Source organism: Podarcis gaigeae (assembly GCF_964106915.1).
Source record: "Podarcis gaigeae genome assembly, chromosome: 1".
Classification (NCBI taxonomy): domain Eukaryota; kingdom Metazoa; phylum Chordata; class Lepidosauria; order Squamata; family Lacertidae; genus Podarcis; species Podarcis gaigeae.
The window spans coordinates 31,696,333-31,719,194 of record NC_139678.1 but is presented as its reverse complement, the minus strand read 5'-3'; the positions used below and the strand labels follow the sequence as shown (position 1 = coordinate 31,719,194).

At 44.2% G+C, this 22,862-nt stretch overlaps 1 protein-coding gene across 2 annotated transcripts in view; it reads right to left on the bottom strand.

The window, feature by feature from the left end:
* Positions 1-3,117: 3,117 nt before the first annotated feature.
* Positions 3,118-22,862, bottom strand: part of SYNDIG1L (synapse differentiation inducing 1 like) — a 99,222-nt gene continuing 79,477 nt past the window's right edge. For both annotated transcript variants that reach the window (XM_083741908.1, XM_083741907.1), the window contains exons 2-4: positions 20,531-21,008; positions 16,144-16,281; positions 3,118-7,846 (exon numbers count right to left, since the gene is read on the bottom strand). In XM_083741908.1, coding sequence (XP_083598034.1) covers positions 7,688-7,846; positions 16,144-16,281; positions 20,531-20,947 — 714 coding nt within the window. In that variant the 5' untranslated portion in view covers positions 20,948-21,008 and the 3' untranslated portion in view covers positions 3,118-7,687. The remainder of the gene's footprint in view (positions 7,847-16,143; positions 16,282-20,530; positions 21,009-22,862) is intronic.

Sequence of the window (22,862 nt, the reverse complement as noted above, 5' to 3'; positions counted from 1 at the left end):
CAAGGCTGTTCCTCAGAAAGAGTTGACAGAATTGTGATTCTTCCAGTTAGTTTTTCATGATTTTAATTGCTGTATTGTATTGTTTTACTGTGTATTTTGATTATGCATGTTTCTATTTTAATGTGTGCAAAAATCAGTTTTTATTTTTGTAAACCTCTTATAACCCTATTTTGGTAATAGGTGGTATGTGAAATTTAACATAAACAATAACAATAAAGGTAAGGTAAAGGTAAAAGACCACTGGACGGTTAAGTCCCGTCAAAGGCGACTGTAGGGTTGTGGCGCTCATCTCGCTTTCAGGCCGAGGGACCTGGCATTTGTCCACAGACAGCTTTCCCGGTCATGTGGCCAGCATGACTAAATCGCTTCTGGTGCAATGGGACACCGCGATGAGTACCAGAGCGTACGGAAATGCCGTTCACCTTCCCACCTCAGCTGTACCTATTTATCTACTAGCACTGGTATGCTTTCAAACTGCTAGGTTGGCAGGAGCTGGGACAGAGCAATGGGAGCTCACCCTGTTGCGGGGATTTGAACCACCAACCTTCCGATTGGCGTGGTTTAGACCACAGCGCCCACCCGCATCCCTGATAATCAATAACAGTAACTTGACAGGCACATATGTGAGTCACAAAAATAGACACTTTTGAGTAGAAATATGAGGTTTGTGGTTTTTTTTGTTTTTTTGCAGGAAGAAGATGCTGGATTTCTTAGGGAAGATGTCCCACGTTTTGAAGGTATTTGGGAAAATTTGTTTGTATGGATTCCCCCCTTCCCCTCCCCTGTTTTTCAGCCAAAAGTAAGTATCTACTTAAGGAGCTTTATGCCTCCGTTCAAATCTAATCTCAGCATTGATCTCACGTACATGCCCTTGTGAGGAGCCACTCTCTTTCAGCCCACAGCCAGCCATTTGGGAACAATAATACTGACCTGCCTCGCAGAGAGATGCTGCGAATGGCCAAGTGGTGTGCAAATATTTATGATTCTCTTGTGCGTCTTGTTACCCAGCCTCAAAGAGTACAGCTTGTGGGAGATGGCGGGTGTCTGGGCTGCAGGTTAAGAAACAAGAGTCCTTGGGGCTGGATTTCCATTTTCAAAGAGTTTTTCAAAGTCTGAGCAAACTCATGAAGCTGCCACTTACCCAGACACTTGTTTTTCTCTCCTTTGCTTCTTTTCTCTTTGCTCCAGGGGATGCAGCAGACGCTCAGAGTCTATAATAAGTTATTCTAAGGCAGCCACCATGCTGATTCTATGGATTTCAATTTCCACAGTTCTCCCCTCCAGACGGTTTCTAGCTGGTACACTCATTTTTGCAATGTTTCCCATGGGAATGCTCTCACATAGCTCTGCCCTTCTGGGATGAACAGAAATTCACATTATTAGTGGGAAACCGTTTTTTAAATTTTGTCAGCCTCTTTTAGAGCAAGCTTCTTGCCTTGCAGCAAAATTAAACTATGCAAGCAGGGGGAAATGTCATTTTATAGTTTTTACTAGACGTCTACAGTGCGTAACTTACTGTTACTTTGAGACATTAAGGAACAAATGCTGAATCCACAAGCTTCTTGGGTTTGTTTTCTTTTGGGGGTGGGGTGGGGGCTGTCCGTCTTATGACACACTTTTATTTTCAGTCTGCCTTCTCCCCAAGGACTCAGAAACGGTTATTGTACGAAACTCTAGAAGGTGTCCAGAGAAGGGCAATGGTGAAGGGCTTGGTGACCAAGTTCTATGAGGAAAGGTGGAATACGCTGGGTATGGTTGCACTTGAGAAGAGACAATTAAGAGGTGATATGTTAGCCATCTCCAAATATTTGAATGGAGCACACTTGTTTATGGTTGCTTGAGAGCAGTGTTCTTCAACTTTGGGTCCCCGGATGTTGTCAGGACTCCAAGGCCCTTCATCGTCATCTAGCTTAAGGTAAAGGTAAAGGATGATGGAAGCAAAGGCACAGGTAAAGAATTACAGATAAGATCAACCTTTGCCAACCACGCATCCTCTGGTGGTTTTGGACTACAACTCCCATCATGCCCTGCCTGGTTAGTACAGTTGCACCATGCAGGTCTACATCATTGCAGAAGCATTCCCCCATCGGTTTTAGCTTGATGATTGAGGGAGAATGTGTTCTCCTGACGTATTGGCAAAGAAGAATATACAGATATGTGAAGTAGTCAAGGGAAATGCCCAAGCCCATTTAATGTGTGGCAATCCCCTAAACAGACATTGTACACAAAGATCCCCATCTATAAGTAGCAGAAGTGGGTTCTGTATTGTTCCTGTTTCCCTTCCAATGGACCGAGGACTTTGTAAACATCATCACCTGTGTCAGCTCCAAGCTGTGGCTTGCATTAGCAAAGTAAACGCTAGACTACATGAAAAGCGTTGAGCTCTTGCAATCTGGCTCTGCTCAGGGGACAAATTAAGGAGAAGATTTAGGGTCACAGTGACAAGAGTCCAACATCTCATATATCAACTGATAACTTGTACGCACATCTAGACTCTGCATGTATAACCAGAATTCCTGCAGAAAGGTGGGTGTGCAATCACATACTAACCAACAGTCCTACTTGGAGTGGGACACTCCAGATTTACAGGAGCAGCCTGGCTTCTATTTGACATCCCGGATGTCCCGCTTCAGCCATCTTCTGTGGTAGCCTGGTGTCCGCCGCCACAGCCTCTGCAGCCTCCATACAACCAGAAGTGGGTGCAACACATTTCCAGAGTGGGAGCACTGCTTCTGGTGGCCACGGTGAGGCCGCAGGGGCCGCAAGAAGGCTGAGGCCTAGCTGCCACCGTGGCAGTGGAGGAGAGAAAGACAGAGAATATAAGGCGGTCCAGTTGTGGGCGACATGGTGCGGGGTGGGGTGCCCTGGAATTGGGTGAGAATATGTTGGGGGTATGCAATCATGCAGGGGGAGCCTTCGCTCTCACCTACTGTAGGCATGGAGGCTCTTCGGTGACTCTATGGAGGTCAGGGGCAAGATCTGCTTCTGCAATCTCCCTTCACACATTCTCCCTGGACTTCTGGTTTTGCTATGCCCAAGAGTCTTGCACCAGTTACCAAATGCATCCCATTCCCATGTTCTTTCCCGCATCAGAAGTTGATACTTTCAATAAACACGTCCTTCATTTCCTTTTTATTATATTATTCCGTTATATAAAACATAATGGGGCCCTTCAGAGGTTTCTTCTTCCGAACAGGTGTCTTTCCGTGTGTGCTTCTCTCTCCATTATGGCTCAAGTACAGCAGAAATCTCAGACATTAACATGCTACTTTAGAATAAAATGTACACCTGAACTATACACAACATGCTGAGCCTCTGACAGAATAGCTACAGCGTGCACAGATAAATCCAAGACAGATCCAAGTCTGTACCTCTAGACACAGATATGGGACGCTGGGGTGGGAAGAACTGAGCACTCCGGTAGAAAGCTTGAGGAGGAGGAGGTGAAGGCAGAGACTCTAGGGACTCAGCTAGACTGCTAAAGAAAAAGCGATTTATATGCGTTGTATGCGCGATATAACATTATGCCACCAGATGGCAGCAAGGAGTCCCGTTTTTCTCTATTGGTTTTACCGGCTTAAATTTACAACGCTTAAAACCGAAACGCTTCTTTGATGTGTTTAGATCCAGCCTAGCCTTTCAGGGAAATGGTGGTTAAATTATTCATATTAGAAAGCACCTGGAAAATTGTTAAATACATACCACCAGTCAATGTTTCTCTTGCTGCTTGATTCATGTAGTATTTTAATTCTGACACTAGGGAGTCCATGGACACTTGGCTCAGCAGGGATGGGGAATCTTGGGGCCATATGTGGTCCTCCGGGACCCTCTGTCTGGCCTTGGGGAACAGGCTTGAATCTTGTAAGACCTGCTCCCTTCCTTGCAGGTTTTCTTCACCTGGCCTGGGAGGGCAGGGCCCTGATTGACTCCAGCTACAAAAACTGAGGTTTCTGAACACAAACATGGGCTGGGTTTTTTTGTTTGAGGGGTTTGTTGCTGTTGGTTCGGCGTATCTTTATTTCATATGCTGTTGTTGTGATTTATGTTCAGTTTGGTTTTGTATTTTTAATGTTTTATTTATTGTTTACCACTACTTTTGTAGTTACATATTTTTTTCATGTTGTAAGCCACCTTGAGCATGGTTTGAACTGCGGAAAAACTATGTAGGTGGCATGGGATTTATGTTAGGGGGGGCAGATTCTCAGTTTGTTAAGAATATTGTATTGATTTACTTGATTTAGGGAGGCAGCTGCCCCCTAGCTACTTAACTCATGTTAAGTAGGTAAATACCCTCCCAGCTACACCCCTTGCCAGCCCTACTAGAATGGCTTTTTTTTTGCCTGGTTGAATTGTGTACTGGAACTCTGATAATACCTCTTGTTTGCCTGGAGAATAGAGAGGGAAGCCTGCAAAGTCTGAAGAAACTAGCCTACTATACAAAAGGTAAAATTCACATCCATTGCTCTGCCCACTTTGCCTCTGGCCTTGTCCATGGCTGCCATGTAGCTCCCAGAGGTTTGCGCAGAAGAGATGTAGCCCTCAGGCTGGAAAAGGTTCTCCAGCTCTGTTTGGACTAGAGCCTGGAGATGACCAAGGGGTCATCTCCAACTACCCAAGAGTTGGCATATACTACTTTTTCCTTCCTTTCACCTCTGCTATGTCTTCTGCTTTTCTTCCTCACTTGTCAATAGCACAGCCCACTCTCGGTTCTTCCAGCTCAAAAGTCTCCTCTGCCCACTCTCCCTCCTCCTTGGAATTGCTAAATCTTATGGCAGCACTTGCAGCCCTGCCAGCATAAGACTTCTTCATTAACTTCTGCTCACTTCCTTGTGATGCCTTGGAGACACACTGGAAGCGCAGACTAACCTTCCTCACATTTCATTCACAAGATAATCCACAGTTTTCTTAATGGCCATCCTATTAGCGAACAAAAACACAGAAACAAATACCACATTAATTGAGAACGGCATACAGGCGCTGTCAAGCACAGCCCTGGAAGGAGCTTCCTCTAGTGGGCATGAGGTTTTGTTGCTTGTCATTTTCTTTCAAAACTAAAAACCCTTCAGTACCTTTCCCCCCTACACTTTGATCATTAACAAACAGTGTTTTCTCCCTCTGGCTATGAACAGAGTTAAATTAAATCCTTGCCTCAGGAAAGGCAGACTTCTTGGTTTTGCGTCATACAACAGGCATGGAAGTGAAATCAAAACACTTGTGCTTTGTTGAAGTGGTCATAACTGGGAGTTTGCTTCGTGCCAATAAATTTTTCGTGTGCAACAACACAGACTGGAGAATGGCATTGCAGAGGTTTCACCACCTTAATTTTTCCTTAGTTACTTTACCCAGAAGCATTAAGTGTCTACATCTCTTGTTTCTCTCTGCAGCTTCTCTCTTATCAGTGTAAAATACAGTTTCGTTTCTTACTAAGTTTGGCTGAAGGATTTGGCTTTTTCGACCTAGGTATGTCTCATAGTTTTTATGGCACCCGTCTCAAAGGGATGCTCAGGGCAGCTTCCAAGCACATTAAAAATGTCAATAATTGAAACATCAATAATAAAAAGGAGAAAACCTACAGTTACCGTACTTAAAAAGAAGAAGTCCCTATGGACATCCCTAGCTATCAAATGTTTGTGTGAATAGCAATGGCTTACACTATTTGCAAAAGGTGAAAGGTTCAGACATAGATGGGCTTTTACTAAGAGGAAATGTCACAACCAGAGAAGATGAACTCAGAGAGAGCCAGTCAGCCTGTTGCAGGTAAGAATGACACATTCAGCCTAACATCCCCATGATATCATAAAGGCCTCATAGGTTTAGATGGGAAGAGGCTTTATACCAGCACCACAAATTGTGCCCAGAAATATATTGGCTGAAAGTGCAGATACTGGAGTACTGCTGGTCAGCTCTACTGCAGCTAAGCTTTGGAACATATTCATGACATTCCCCACATTCAATTCACACTTAAGGCCCAAGCACAGATTCAGAATCGAGACCTAAGCCTGGCATAGAGACAAGAAGATAGAACACTCGATGTAATTTTCAAACCAGTGACCCCACTTAACAAATACATGCATACATTGAACCAGAACAGAGTGCCAAAGCACCCCACAGGAAAGAGATTACAAACATTTAACTATAAGCACCTTCTGTGTTCTTCCTGCCAGGTACGAACAGAGCCCCTGCGAGACAGTCCCATGGATTTGAGTTGTTTTAGTTCAAATGACTCCAGTGTCTACACTGTCCTTATTTTTACTATGTATTTTGTGTTTTTTATATTATAATTTTATGTTGTGAATGGTATACAAATTTAAAATAAATACATAAATAGATGGATAAGGGCCAGCTTAGCCTAGGGGTTACTTCGAATCTATCTTTGCAGAATCACCAGTTGCTTAACGGCAGTTCAATACTCCGCGGGCGCTGTCTGGCTTTTAGTAAATAAATAAATAGGTGGATAACTTTGGGCACAGCACAACTAAATTGGCTAAAATTCAAGCGTTCCCACTTATGAGCCTACCCTATATGTACCTACTCAGTAGTAAGTCTCACTGAGTTCAGTAAGGCTTATTCCCAACTAAGTGAATATAGGATTACAGCCTCAGATGTATAAGTGTCTGCACAGAAACAGGCACAAGAAAGCTTCCATTGCATGTAGAGAGAATAATGGTACAGTAGTTCTAGAACCATTTTTACACAGAACTACCTGATCACTACAACGTCTTATCCATTCAATTCCATTTGCCTCCACAGGCTAAGGATGACATTCTGGATGTGATCAAAAGTGATCAAACCACACCACGTTGGGGTGACTTTTCCATGTCAAAATGGTTATGTTAAGCTATCCTGAGTGACAGTGTAATGCACATGTCAAAATATAATTAAAAACTGGAAGGCCCATGAGGACTTTCTCAAGCTCCTTTAATGAGCTTGGTTATAGTAACTGTAATAATTGTCTTATTTAAAGCAGGTGTGTATCTCAGGTTGAAAGTGATGGTTGGGCGGGATTCTCCAGGGCCATCTTATTCTATTGTGGCGGCAGGGAAAGGCTCATACAGGAGCTGTAGGCAGAGGGGCAAGTTATATGAACAAAGCCTCTGAAAGAGAACTTTTATGGCACGTAGCTGCTACTGGCTACCCAAGGGTGAATTATTAGCATTTGATGTTGCAAGTCTTGTCATCGGCATACATATGCAAATATCTTGACAATGCTGTTTGCTGTCACCGTGTAGCCTTCAGTCCTATCTCCCAAAAGAAAGACTTTAAATGAACTGAATCTTCCCCAGCCTTCCTCTTCACTGTGCGCCCTGAGTAGGCAGGGGCTTAGATCCGACAAGTGACTGGACTTCACAAACACCAGGTCTAGCACACATGGACATTGGTTTGAAAACACCCTGCAGACAACATTTGAAAAACTGTCCTATTCCCTTTTTTTGTTCCCGACAGTCTCAAAATCCAGGATTTTCAGTCTGATCTCTCCCCCTGCTTTTAGCTTGTCAGTCCGTGATACAAAGTAGGTCACAGTATATGTTTTATCAGAAAAAGGAAGGAGCCCACACAGACAGTCTGTATGAGCACAGATCTCTGTTTAGGGAGTGCTCCGCAGAAATCCTTGTAAGCATAGTGTCCTATGTTTCATAGAAAAGTGTGTAATCCGAGAGAATTATCCATCTGATGCAGAGATTCTTTACTATACGTGGCCACCTTTAGATAGGTAAGCAATCAGTGCTACAATCACTCCAACATACACTCCTGTGCCAATGGTGATAGAGAGTGCAGCAAGGAATAGTGCACGCCGGGAAGCAGAACTTGCCAGGTGAAAGTCCCCCTTGGAGATAGCCTTACTCGTCTGGAAACAAACAATAAATACATTATTTGTATCAATGGACAATAGCCTCAAAGGCTAATAATATCAGCTGTTTTTCAGTGAAAAGAGAATGCTTTTGTCTTCCTCAAAACTGTGTGTTAATGATAATAATGATAATAATGATAATAATGATAATAATTTATTATTTATGCCCTGCACATCAAACAGGGTTTCCCCAACCACTTTGGACAGCTTCCAACAAAAGGTTAAAAATACATTAAAACATCAATTGTTTTAACCTTTTCAACCTTTTCCCATCTTCGCCGCATCAAGCAGTTGGTCCCTTACCTTTCCCGCCCCGACCTGGCCACAGTGATCCATGCGACGGTCATCTCCAGGCTTGACTACTGTAATTCGCTCTACGCGGGGCTGCCCTTGAAGCTGTCCCAGAAACTCCAGCGGGTGCAGAATGCTGCAGCGAGGCTCCTCACGGGGTCTCTGCCATGGGAGCATATTCATCCAGTGCTTTTCAAGCTGCACTGGCTCCCGGTGGAGTACAGGGTCAGATTTAAGGTGCTGCTTTTGACCTTTAAAACCCTTCACAGTCTAGGACCCTCGTACCTACGAGACCGCCTCTCCTGGTATGCCCCACGGAGAGCCTCAAGGTCCATAAATAGCAACAGCCTAGAGGTCCTGGGCCTAAGGAAGTTAGATTAGCCTCAACCAGAGCCAGGGCCTTTTCAACTCTGGCTCCGGCCTGGTGGAAGGCTCTGCCTCATGAGACCAGGGCCCTGCAGGATCTGATTTCTTTCCGCAGGGCCTGTAAGACAGAGTTGTTCCGCCTGGCCTTTGGCTTGGAGCCAATTTGATTCCCTCCCTCCCTCTCTTTCTTTCTTTTTTCTTTTCCTTCTCCTCCTGCGAGGAGGCTACATTTTAATATTTTAATGTTTCAATATTTTAATGTTGTATTTTAATTTTGTTTTTAAGTTGAATTCATTCAACTTGTTTTTATTATTGCTTGTAAGCTGCTCTGAGCCCGGCCTTGGCTGGGGAGGGTGGGGTATAAATAAATTATTATTATTATTATTATTATTATTATTATTATTATTATTATTATTAAAAAAACTTCCCTAAACAGGGCTGCCTTCAGATGTCTTCTAAATGTCATATAGTTGTTTATTTCTTTGACATCTGATGGGAGGGCATTCCACAGGCCAGGCGCCACTACCAAAAAGGCCCTCTGCCTGGCTCCCTGTAACTTTGCTTTTTACAGGGAGGGAATTGCCAGAAGGCCCTCGACGCTGGACCTCAGTGTCTGGGCTGAACAATGGGGGTGGAGACGCTCCTTCAGGTATACTGGGCAAAGGCCCTTTAGGGCTTTAAAGGTCAGCACCAACACTTTGAATTGTGCTCAGAAACATACTGGGAAACAATGCAGATCTCTCAGGACTGGTGTTATATAGTCTCGGCACCCACTCCCAGTCACCAGTCTAGCTGCTGCATTCTGGATTAATAGCAGAAAAAAAAGATGCATAATGTTCTATTTTAGTCTGATCCAATGTGTTTATGTTTGTCCATCCCTTCAGTGACTGTATTACGTTGCTTCTTCTGGATATTTCCTTGGAGATAAGCTGACCCAAATTGACTGAGCTAGCCAGTGAGAACAAAGAACACTTCGTTAGCTCATTGCTTGTTATAGGTTTTTCCTTTTCTTCACAATTTAGTATCTCTGAGGCCATGTCCACACAGGATTCTCCAGAACCAAATTTGTGTTAAGCAAATCTATACTGTGCCTACAGGGGACAATGTCAATAGGGGGCTTCCCCATGCCAGCTGTACAACTACTTTACCAGGAATCTTCTCCTGAGCTAAAATGCTGAACCAAGAGTGGAAGAGGGTGTGTTTTTTTTTTTAAAGTTTTGTAAATGTGCCCTTCAGCTTCTATTTTGCATAGCTCAGGTGTCAAGAGCCTTTGAGTCTGAGGACCCGCCTCTGCATCCCACAGTTTTCATGGGGAGAGGGTTGCCTTCACTGTGTTCCTCCTCTTTGCCCTCCAGTCTCCTAGGCACCCCAAGCATCATTGAGGAATCTGCTTTAGCCTTCGCACGTTTGCCTTAAAAGATTCCAAGGTTTGAATACTTTCAGGCAATCCCCATATCTCTCTACATCCCCTTGTGCCTTCCAAGTTCGGAGGGGGCCACATGATACATCTCTGTCGCCATGGTGCTACTTGCCTTGCTGCTCCCACCTGTCAATCTTACTTTCTGTTGCTCCAGTTGCTATGGCAACAAGAGTAGCAGCTCTTTAGCTCTTGGTGCAGAACACTGAGCAGGCTGCTGCATCATTTGCCATAGATTGCCTTCGTTGCTTTGGAGCTCCAGTCCACCACAGCCCTCAGCACCTTCCAGTATGCATGATGGTTTCCTCCTGGGGGAGATTGTGCTCACGACCCCAACATCACAGTTCTATAGAATCATGCCCCTCCTTGACTCACAAGGGGCTAATTCACAAGCTCCTACAACCAGTTATCGTTGTCCCTTCAAAGTGTGCCTCATTGTGGTCCTGTTTGCGTTTAATCCTACCTGTTATCTTACTGCTTAATTTCCGAGCTGCATAAAAGCTTTCAAAAGGACCACGTAATTCCCTAAAGCTTAATGCTTTTGTGCTGCTGGCAAGCATGGATTCATCCCTCTTCAAAACATTTCTCCCCAACAATTCTAATACTTCTGCTTGCTCTCTTACTACGAAATTCCTTATTGTCTTGAGTTGAGAGCAATTATTTGTTATTCTTCTTCTTCTTTTCCTATAATTAACAGTGTTACTATTAAGAATTCTTCCTCTCTTTGCTAGTGTTGTCAGGCTTTCTTAATTGGCTTTTGTTTTGGAATCCCTTCTCTAAACACATGATGAAACTGATGTCTTCTTTGACCTCTCTGTTTTAGGTGACAGACAAAAATCCCTTTTCTCTCATGCCTTAAATGGCTTTTAAGATTTGTGGCACTTTTTTGCTTTTCATGATTTTGATGTTTTGATCCAGAGATAATAACCAATGTGGTGCCTGTGAAGGATGGCCAGACCCAACCACATACTAGCAAAGGGTGACCTATCCTACATCTTTCTTTCCCAGCCACTTATTTGCCACCTGGGGCAAGGGGTGCAAAATACCTACTACCTTTTGGTGGCTGTCTTGGGAGTAAGGGGACTGCCAGCAGAAATCTGTCTCCTACCTGGCAATTTTAGCCCATCATCCCTCTTGCACTCCCAGGAACTTTAGATCAGTGGCATAGTCCAGTTTCAGTAACATAGGGGGAAAGATAGGCATTGAGTGTTTCCAGAATACAGTGTAGCTCAGAAATCCAATTAAGCAGTTTATTATGGAGGAGTATTTAAAAAGGAGGGAAAGTGGGGAAACAGAGAGTATGTACAGTACTGGCCTAGATGATCCTACCGTAAGCAAGCGAACATAGCAAAACTTACTCCTATGGTTATCATTCAAGTTGGTAGCTTCCGCAGCTGGTTGTAGGATAAGGGACAAAGAAATGTTAGCAATATGCTACTTTAAAGGGATCTTGATCCAAGTGGGTTGTGATTGACAGATGGCTCCCAGCAGCTAATCAGAGAGACTACAGTAGCTAAGAAGGTTAAAAGTTGGGAGATGGGGTTGCAATAGTATCAGTTCCTGCCACAGTGGTCTTTCTATCCTACCAGACCACAATCTGTCCTCAGCTTCTGCACTGGACTGGGGATGTGAGGGAGCTCTAGAGAACTTGAGTATCGTAAGGGAACAGGTTAGGGCAAGCCATAACTTTGCCACAGTGACCTCCAGAAGATGTTGAGCTACTGCTGTCATCTTTCGCCATACTGGCTGAGGCTGTTGTAAGCTGGAGTCCAGTAAGATCTAGAAGCCACTACAATAGGCACCCTATTTTAATTCATTTCCCCCCTAGCCTTTTAGCTGTGTTATTTTCTCCTGCTGTTTTTATTGTTTTTATTGATTTTTTTTAAAAAATAAATAAAAAAGTTTTAATTTTGTATTGTAAGCTGCCTTGAAGCTAGATGTGGTAAGATAAAAGTGAGCTGTAAATGGGTCTTTATTGAAACACACAAATAATATTTTATTCACATCTTGCTCAATCTGAATCTGACTTCTGTTGGGTGAGTTTGATTATAATGTAGCGCAACAGAGGTCAGTAGAGAACCACTGGTGTAATCATGTAATGGACAGTCTTCTAAAGTACTTCCTCTACAGTAGAGACAGGGATACCTGTAGCCAACCAGATACTTGTGGACTCCAACTTCTAAGAACCCCAGGTAGCATAGCCAATGTTCAGGGATAATGGGAGCCTAGCAACATCTTACGAGGGCCACAGGTTTCTTAGCGCTCTCTACAGAGATGATTTACAGTACTAGGAAAATGTAGTTGATATAATTGATTTGGATTTCAGCCAAGCAAAGGAATTTTACTACTTAAACTGGAAAGGATGGGTGAGAAAGGGGAATCAGACAAAGAGTTGTGCTGAATGTGAAGGGCAAACGTTCAATCTGGAGGGGTGGGGAAGGCCCATGACATATGCTTTGCATGCAGAAAGTCAGTCCCTGGAATCTCCAAGAAGGGCTGGGGGAAAGGAAATTCTGGTGAGCCACTGTTAGTAAAGGTAGGGACCCCTGGACGGTTAAGTCAAAGGTGATTATGGGGTTGTGGCGCTCATCTCGCTTTCAGGCCAAGGAAGTGGGTGTTTGTCCACAGACAGCTTTCTGGGTCATGTGGCCAGCATGACTAAACCGTTTCTGGCGCAACAGAACACTGTGACACGGAAATGCCATTTATCTTCCCACCACAGTGGTACCTATTTATCTACTTTCACTGGCGTGCTTTTGAACTGCTAGGTTGGCAGGAGCTGGGACAGAGCAACGGGAGCTCACCCCGTTGTGGGGCTTTGAACCGCCAACCTTCCGATTGGCAAGCCCAAGAGGCCCCGTGGTTTAGACCACAGTGCCACCTGCGTCCCTCAGTAAAGGTGATACTGAGCTAAATGCACCAACGGTCTGAATTGGTATAGGGCAGCTTCCTGACAAGTGAACCTCCTCTGCAGTCACTATTGGAAGACACATTCCCCATTCATTATGGATCCTGAGGAGAAGAACTGGTGGCTACTGGTGAAATTTGTGAATGAGACCAAGCTCAGAAGCATTGTCAGAGCAGGGAAGAATTGGGTGATGACGTAGGGTGAAAAAGAATAACAGAATTGCCATTCAATTTTTGAATACAAAGTTTGGGGACAATATTTTTGTTTATTTAAGCAGTTGTATATCCTGCCCATCTATTGTAGTGAGTATAGCCAGGGTGGCTACATTGTCAGCTTTGAGACTTGAAAGGAGAGAGGAAGAAAGACTTTGAATATTGGATAATCATAATGTGATTTACAAGCTATTTTTTGGATGTGTTTGGCAGGTTTCTTTCCTTTTCTTGACTAAATACAGGGAAAATTTGATATCACGGTGTAAATCACTGGTGAGGCTGTATTTGAAATATGGTGTAGTGGTAAATTTTGAAGAACAGCAGCTCAAATTTTGAAGAACAGCAGGGATAGGAAGCTTGTGGCCCTCCATATGTTATTCAACTGCAGCTCCCATCGTCCCTGTTCACTGGCCATGTTAGCTGGGGCTGATGGGAGTTGGAGTCCAACAACTTCTGGAGGGCCACAGGTTCCTCACCACTGCCCCATACTCACAAGGGTGTGTGCTTCTGCAGGTTCCTAGCTAGACTTAAGACAAGATAACCCATCTTACTATTCTCTGTAGCATGACTGCAATTCCATGCATAGTTACTTAGAAATAAGCTCCAATGAACTCACTGGTGCTTATTTCTGACCATAGAGATTCCGCTTGTAAAGCACAATGAGCTTTAATAACTTGTAAAACACATTGAGACAGCTGAAGTGCAACATTTAGCTTTTAATTAGAAAATCTTGAAATTATACCACTTAAACCATTGGTATGAAATAGGAACACCATAAAAGAAAACGACAGAATTTTAGAGCCTCTGCATGATTATTCTCTGACTTCCTTACTGCTAAGTTGTCAAAGACAATTGTTAAACTTGTAAGGCTCATCATCACCTCATTCTCTTCTTAGAGCAAGGAAAGTCGATCAATTACCCTGGCACTCCGGGAGATGATGTCATTGCTCCTGCTCTGAAAAAGGGCCCAGAGCTGTGCCCCCGCCAGAGCACCATTGCTGCTGACAAGTTTTCACTGACCATGTTGAAGACTCTTGGCCATCTGTCACCGAGCTTTGTCATTCTGTGGCTGGAGTGATGTAGCAGGGGGGATTGATATACGGCCAAAAATAATGCTTAAGGAATAGCATTTTGTGTGTATGCCGGGAACAGTGAAAATAAATTCTCCTGAGATGGTGGCTGTAAAATGTGCTTGGCTGTATGTGGAGTTCTCTGTCTGCCCTGCTCCCTTCCTGCATGTGATGTTCTCCATCCCTCTCTCCATTCGGATACGTGATTGAAGTTCAGGTTTACCTTCTGAGTAGACTGTAGTTTGTTGGAATACACTTTATTTCAGTTACTCTGACAATTTGTCAGACGGCAGGCCATATATTCTTTAACTACATAAAATGCAGAAACATGTGTTTCATTTACAAGGAGAGCAGTCAGAAGCAAAAGGAGAGTGGGCTCCTGTAACCTTTAACAGTTAGAAGAGGGATGATCAGCAGAGATATGTCTGTGATTATGCCATAGTGTAGCAAGGCTGCTGAAGTGGGTGTTCTTTGCAATGCCTGTGCTGGAAGATCTGCACTATCTACTAATACATTACTAGGGCAACTTTAAGGTTTTGCTATGGGTATATAAAGCCCCGAGCAATGGGTTATTTCTGGGAATACCGTTATCTTGCCTGGACAATTTAATCCTTGGGGCAGACATTCTTTACTAGTGCTGTATGCTGTATGCTCTTCAAGTTTGCTCCTCACTAAAAACAGGGCCTTTAATGTGGTGGCACCTACCCTTTGGAATGTGCTTCCAGGGAGCATCAGGTAAGCACCTACAGTATTGACATTAAGGCACGTGTTTCAAACTCTTCTGTTCACCTTTCCTTTAGAGGTGATCCAGCTTCGTTGATGTATTAATGTTATCTAGAGATTTGTGTTGTCTTTTAAGCACATAAGAGCCTGCTAGATTAGCCCAGTGCCTCATCTAGTCCAGTATCTTGTTCTCACAGTGGCCTGGTTTTACAAATGTAGTTTCATGATTGATTTTATGCTGCTTACTGCCATGATTTTTTTAAAAAAATGTTGACAGTATAGAAAATTTAGCCTGTGAATAAAAGTGGAAAGGCTGTACTTGCCAAAAACTCTTTTTTGAACAGCTATTAAATGTATAGTCATACCTCATGTTGTGTACTTTCGCGTTACGTCCCGTGACAACCCGGAAGTACTGGAATGGGTTACTTCCGGGTTTTGCCGCTCGCACATGCGCAGAAACGCTAAATCACACTTCACGCATGCGCACCAAGTTGCGCCGCGCACCTGCGCAGACACAGCACTTCGAGTTGTGGGCATTTCATGTTACGGACAGGCCTTCGGAACGGATCCCGTCCGTAACACGAGGTACCACTGTACAACAGTCCGATCCATCTTTCCTTCTGGATAGTTCAGCTTCTTTTTCTTACAGGTTGGGAATAGCAGTGCTTACAGTTACCTTGTGAGGTTTCAGCGTTGCTTTAAAGAACAGTTGATTCTATTAGGAGCTATCAGTTGAGTTCCACGTGACTTTCACACATAAAGCCACGCACCCATGCACTCCGATAAGTCGCACTTGAAATGCGCTGCAATGCAGAGAGCAAATCCTGTCGGCTTCTGATGCTGGGTATCCTTCATGACAACATGGACGCTGCTCCTTTGCCATGTGATGGGGAACCAAGCACTGTTTTGAGCCTGATACAAGAACAGCCCTATCATTTGATAGAATGAGGACAAATTTGGGGGGTAGCATTAAAGGGGGAGGTGAGGGATGAATGGTGGCAAAAAATTCCCTGTGGTGGAAATTTTTAGTAAAATATGGAGTGACATTTGCATTTTTTCCATCAAGCACCGACATGTTTTGGGTTGGCATTAGGTAGCTAGACACACACACACACACACACACACACACTCCACACCCCAGCAACCTCCCAGATAATTTCATGTTAGCAGGGGTCCTAGTTGGGTGGGACTGCAATATACTTGGCACAGTAGTGAATCCAGTCCTGACAGGCCTTTTATAAAATAGTTCCCTAAGACAAGAAGAACACAGTACATAGCAGGAAACATCAGCACACACAAATCCTTACCCCTTGAGAAAAGTAGAAAGCAGCAATTCCCAGAGGCCAGAAACAACAGAGCATTGAAAAAATTGCCAAGCCCAGGTGGTCTCGTGGGGGAAGCATCAGAAAATGATCTTCACTCTCGCTGTCACTGGAGGAGTCACTCTGGAAAGCAAATCAAGGCAATGGCACACTGTAAGCCTGACCCACAGAGTATTCAGCAGCAGCAGAACATGTAACCAATTTACACTACACATGTTTGATGTTGCTGCTGTGACAACACTTTCTCTCCTGATATACAGCAGCAGGCAGATGAACTTCATGGGGCAGGAAGCGCTGTGATGGGAGTGTCGGCGGGACGAGTCCATCACACATTCAAGCGATACAGAGTCAGCCTCTATGAGCTAGGATGTTTATCTGCCAAGGAACAGTGGCTAATATGAATGATCTTTTGGGAACTGGATGTCCAACAGAGATGATATACAGGGCACCACCTCAATCATCACCATACTTCCCCGTCTTCAGACTGAAAATACTTGATGTCTATTAGGCAGCAGATGTACTGCTTAGTATGCTGATTGAGAATAATCTTCTTGGCTTCAGTCCACAAACCATTTAATCTGGAGTGGTCTGGCAGGTATTTCATAGACCTCAGTAGGACTTCGGTGAGACTATTGGGAGTAAGAAACTGGTGGTTTTCAGCAATCTATGCATTACTGCCATTCTTCTATATGTCTATATGTATCTTGTCTTACAACATGCTTATCCTAAAACACAACATCAAAAAAATGTGCAACTGACGAATGCACTAAACAAATAATCCATACAAACATAATTGAGCTGGATAAATAAGATCGATGGTTAAATAGGAACCCTAGAGGAAGCTGGTATCCTCATTATGCCAGCTCAACAAAGATGTCCTCAAATCACTTGTTTCAGAAGAGACCCTTAATTCTAAAGTGCTTTTCCAGGGTACGACTATTGAGAATTTGAATCTGTCACATTCCCTGAATGACTATGGGAATTACCGTACTAAGATTGACAATTAAGTCTGGCTGTGTCGATCCTGCAAATGGAAATTACTGGTGCTTTAACTACCCAGCTATGAATCAAAAGAATAATAGAATATGTAGGCATGGGGTCCTCAACCTTTTTGGGCCCAGAAGCAAAATTGGAGGTTTAAGAAACTATTGTGGATGCCACAAAATACCCCATTCCAAAACATTTATCCTCCCCAACTCACCCCGCCCCCACGGAACAGTATCTAACTGACTCATACCATCAGAGCAAGGATTTCCACAAGTGCAACTGAATTCCCCACTTCTCCTCTCCTGTGGACTCCCTAAATCTGTTCTGGGTTTCCTCCAAAACCTCTGGAGCAGATTTGGGAAGGGTACCATACAAGGCATGCGTGTGTGCGGGGGGGGGGGGCAGTTCCATTGCACAAATGGAAATCCTTGCACTGATAAAACAAGTTAGAAGAACAGCATCCAAAGAAAGAAAGTTGCATCCCTTAGAAAAAAGCAGGCAAACCACCAACCCCCATCCCAACACCCCATTTAAAAGAAACAGTAAAAAATGAGTGGCAAGGTGCCTTGATGGGGGCTAAGGGGTGTGTGTCTGAGGGTGCTACTGTGTCCACCAGCACCACGTTGAGGGCCCCAGATTTAGACTAACAAGTTGACATAGAGAAGTTCTGAGATTAAAGGATGGTTGGCTATATTACCAAATTGCCATAGAAAGGATACAGTTACTATTCATACTACCAGCGAGATCCCTAGTATTAAGAACGGGAGACAAGTCTCGAATACCTTTTAGATTATTTCTGAAAAACTGAAACACCAAGACGTGTCAATTTAAATCAATGGAGATACCGGCATATACTTACAGTAAAATGGAATAAACATCTGGTTTTTTTGTGTCCTATCCCTTCTGGAGCTACTTCCTGATAATGTCGGAGGCGATGCCTCAACAAGAGGCATCTCTTCCGATAAAGAAAGCCATTCCCAAGTGCCACCTTGGGACCAGATGATAAAGAATTACAACTGTTTGATTTGTACTATACTGCCGGCTGCCGTTGCTTTATAGCTCAATCCCAAGCTTATTCACTTGGAAGAAAGTTCCATTCATTTTAATGGAAGTTGCTTTCAAGTTAAGTGTGCTTAAGGACACTTTCGTTATTAAATAACTCAGTGTGAAATAGTAACCCAGAAAGCTGCAATATAATAATAACAGTGATGATGCTGGAAGTGATGATAATAATAACAGAAACCGTGTTAGAAGCCCCACTCACTGCTGTCAGCTCCAACCCTTGATGCGAAACAATAGGCGTCCTACTGATTTCTCTCTTCCCTGACCGAAAGCTGCTTCTGCCAACGTTGTCTTGATATAATATTTCTAGGACATCTATCACCACCATGGCATTTAAGTAGCGTTTTTCACCCTCCTACTCTTCCTCTCGTTAAGTATTTTACAGTCTTCCCTCACTCCCCACTCTCTCATTTGACCTTCTTCTTTTCAGCTCTACTTTCTCATATTCTCTCCTCCTTCTTAACAGTTTCACACAGGAGAAGAAGGGTGGGGGGAAAGGCTTTGCAGAGTTTATATAATAAACCACATCTTCTCCAGCCACTCGGATGTGGGGCAAAATCCTAACAGAAATCACTGCATGGAAATAGATTATCATTTTTCTTTCAAGCTAAATTCTCAGCTCACTAGCTGGGGATTTGGGATTTCCATGGAAAATTATTTTTCTTCAGTGCCAGTGAAACAGGGCCGTTTTTCATCTTTAGCAATGTCCCTCGCTTGCATTAGGACTAAAATTGATAAATTGTGAGCTAAAATGGATTAGAAATTCTGGATGTGAGCCTAAAACAAGCTTATTAAAATAATTCATTCTAACTACACACCTCTCTATAATTATTTCTAGTCGTATTATTCTTAATGTATTATATTATGGTGGAAAACCCTTTTTCTTTTGAGAGGGGCATTCTCTTTGGGGTAATCTGTCAGGGGCTGCATGGCGACTCTGGGTGCAGCTGAAGTCAGTGATGTGTGGGCCCGGAACCAAAAGAAGGCGTGGTTCCCCCCTTTCTCCTCTTGCCAGGAGGTCTGAACTGATCACTTGCAGAGGGTTTTTGAAATCAGGCTGAGGGACGCCTAAACTTAGGCTGAGGCCTAAGACCACAGTTGCTCACCCCTGTATTAAACCCTCAGGCTTAATTCCTCAGAAATAAGGGAAGCTGTCTCTCAGGAGAGAGAAGTTCCCATGCAACATTTACCTCAGTTCTTCCTACTATCATGTACAGTGGTACCTCGGATTACATACGCTTCAGGTTACATACGCTTCAAGTTACAGACTCCGCTAACCCAGAAATAGTGCTTCAGGTTAATAACTTTGTTTCAGGATGAGAACAGAAATCGTGCTCCGGTGGTGCGGCAACAGCAGGAGGCCCCATTAGCTAAAGTGATGCTTCAAGTTAAGAACAGTTTCAGGTTAAGTATGGACCTCTGGAACGAATTAAGTACTTAACCTGAGGTACCACTGTACATAATCACAATTATTATATTTTGTATATTTACTTCTCTATCCTAAGCATGGTGTCAGGGGCTCAGGAGCAGAGGCACAGGAGAGGGAGGAAATGGAGAGCGAGGGGGAGGAATCAGAGGGGAGCGTAGGCGGTGACAGTGGTCAGAGGGATTCCATGAGCCTCTCCAGCGAATCGGAAGATTCACAGAAGGGAGCGCCGATGGCCAGGGCAAGGGGGGTGCCAAGGGGGAAACCCCAGAAGGAAGGGGCCAGCGGGGACTCCCAGAGCAGCAGTTGGAAATCAGGACCAGCTTCCCCACCAGAGCGCAGTGGGGGGGAGGAGTCCCAGGCATCGGGACCAGTGTTTTCACCACCAGCGAGAGGAGATGAGTCAGGATTGACCACGCCTCCATCGGAGAGCGGGGAAACGGTCAAGAGGAAAGTTACCGGCTGGGCGCGCGCGCCAAGTTCAAATGTACAGGCGAGCAGCACAGCAGGTAGCCCGGATAGGGAGCCAGGTCCTAAAGCCCGCCGGAAGGAGGGGCAAGACTCAGGGGGGTCAGCGTCAGAAGAGTCCAGAAAGGAGGAAACCCCAGGGGGCAGAAGGACCCAGAGGAGGAAAGAACAACGGAAGAGGTGGAGTAAGGCTAGAGTCTTAAACTGGTGTCTAGGAGGCGGAGACTCAGATGGAGCTTCGCCAGTCTAGGTTCTAAGACGTAGAGTTGCACGCTGCGGTTTGGAAATGGAAACTAATCTTCAATAAAGACTTTTATACGTTATTACTGACTAGCGTTGGTCCTCTGTGAGCTGGGACCTAGAGGCAACTCTGACACATGGTTACTCAGAAATAAGTCCCAAGATAGGCTTACAGCTTCCAAAATTTACCTCATATTCTTGCAATTCCTCCTCTTCCACTTCATAGGACACTGTCTGGATTTTGATGTCATTTTCCATCAGGGACCTCCCTTGGGTTTCTTGTACATCAGAGGCCTCAGCAGAATGCTCTTTGTTTCCCATGAAGGCTGTCTCACAACTCTCACCTTTGTTGTCCTTGACTTTGACACTGGTCTCATCCTTCACCAGGATGAAATTTGGGCCGTACAATGCTTCAACAGCCAGCTGAAGAGAACTGGCATCCAGCAGTTGGTGAGTCCTCGCATTGCCAGAATTTTGGAAGATATAGGAGTACAGTTTACCCTGGCAACGGTGGCCAGGATAATCCTGGTGGTAACTGTAACTGCCATGAAGGTGTCCATTGTTCTTGGCCAACAGGGGATTTTGGAGTTCACTCACACTTTCCATTTTGCTGAAAGCTCAGTGCGAGGTACTTCTAAGACAGATGGATGACAGAGAACAAACAACCCTGAAGAACAAATGAAAGAAAAGGGAGCCAGAATTAGGGGGCACATAAAATATAGAAACTCATTAAGTCAGGTATGGGGAGCCTGTGGTCCTCCAGCTGTTGTTGGAGTCCCATTAGTCCCAGCCAACATCTCCAGTGGTCAGGGATAATGGGTGCTGTATACCAACAACATCTGGAGGGCAACAGGCTTCCCATCCCCGGACTAAGTGGTTCAAGAGCAATAACTATGCTATGTTAACTAGCACTGGGGCATGTCTGTGTTGATGGAAATACTGGGATTGAACTTATATAAGATAAATTCCAGCACGCACCTTGACTCAGAGAACCTATAGTACTTTGAGGGAAAGTTGATGGAGATCTCTTTCAGATGTGTGCTGAAGTTTTTGCAGTCAAGCTTAGCAATGCATATCTAACCCATTCATTAGGAAATGAAGGAATTAAGGACCACAGAACTGTAAATTTCTAGAGAAGGCACAGCTAGGTCACAACCACTCACCTTCAGGGAAGGAGGGAGTAAGGTTTATTTCTCCTTCCTTCCTTCCTTCCTTCCTTCCTTCCTTCCTTTCCCTCTCTCCTCTGTGAACCATCTAACTGAGAAGATGTCTGAGGCTGGGGCTCCAGTTTCAGACTATGTGTTTGAGGCCAACTTCTGTATTTTGTAATCAAGAATGCCTTACCTGTGTTGTTTCTGCTGTAGCACTGAATGATGCATGAGCGAGATCTCTGATTACTGTAAGTAAAGCATTTAAACTTACTTAAGGTTGTAGTCCATCCATTCTGGGAGGGGTAGAGGGGGTGGGAGAACACAGTTGTGAGTGCTTAATACTGGGAGACCTAAAGGTCTTAACAACCTATATCTATGTGAAAATCTGAAAAGTTGGCTGTGAAAATGCTGCAATGTACTGTACTGAAATCATCAAAGTACTAAAGATCTGGACTGGATAACTGGGCAATCAGAAAATCAGAAGAGCTCAGCGATGAGAAACAGGAGCTCACTATGGACATGCCCTGTTTTTGATGGTAAATGAAAGCATTTGGCTGTGCTACTGTCCACGAATTCATGTACATCTCTCCGCAGCCTGCCAAAATATGGCTTGAAACTGCCTTTATTTGAGTCTTCTTGTCAAGAATCATTGTGGCAGGTAGTAAGATCAGACTATGAACCATGTGATAAGATGAGAAGGTCAAAGCCATCATGACGGTTAGCATGTGTTGAGCGCTGCCCTTTCTCCTTGGCAGCTTGAGAAAGGGAAGGCGAATATGATGTAAATGTGCAGTGTATTCTTCATGCTGGGTCATAACTTCCTGGAGAACTACAGTGAATAACAGATGGCCCTGGCATAGACCTGAGGTTGGCATCCCCTGCAGAAACCCTCCTTGCATTATAAACAAGTGGGACATGCTGTGAATTACAGCCCTTTCATTTGTAAGTGATGCCAGTAAATGTAATATATTTTGCATGCTAAAAACCACCACACAAAACTGCAGCAAGAGTTCTGAAGCTCGCAAGGTGTGAGTGGAAATAATGAGAATGAAAAAAGAAAACTGAAGGCTGCTTACTATGGAAGTACTATCACTCTTATGGAATCTTGTCTATGCAGTTATATTTTTATATCTAGTGCCTAGGAAGCTGCCATACTGAGTAAGACCATTGGGTCCATCTAGCTCAGCATTGTCCACACTGATTGGCAGCACCTGTCCAGGACTGCAGTCAGGGTTCTCTCCTGGCTCCATCCAGAGACGACAGGGATTGAGCACCACTTACTAACAGTGCAGATGTGTTACAGAAAACCAACAGCCCTCCTTACTTACTCTCACTTTGGGCCTGTGCTCACTCAAACCACTGTATCACAT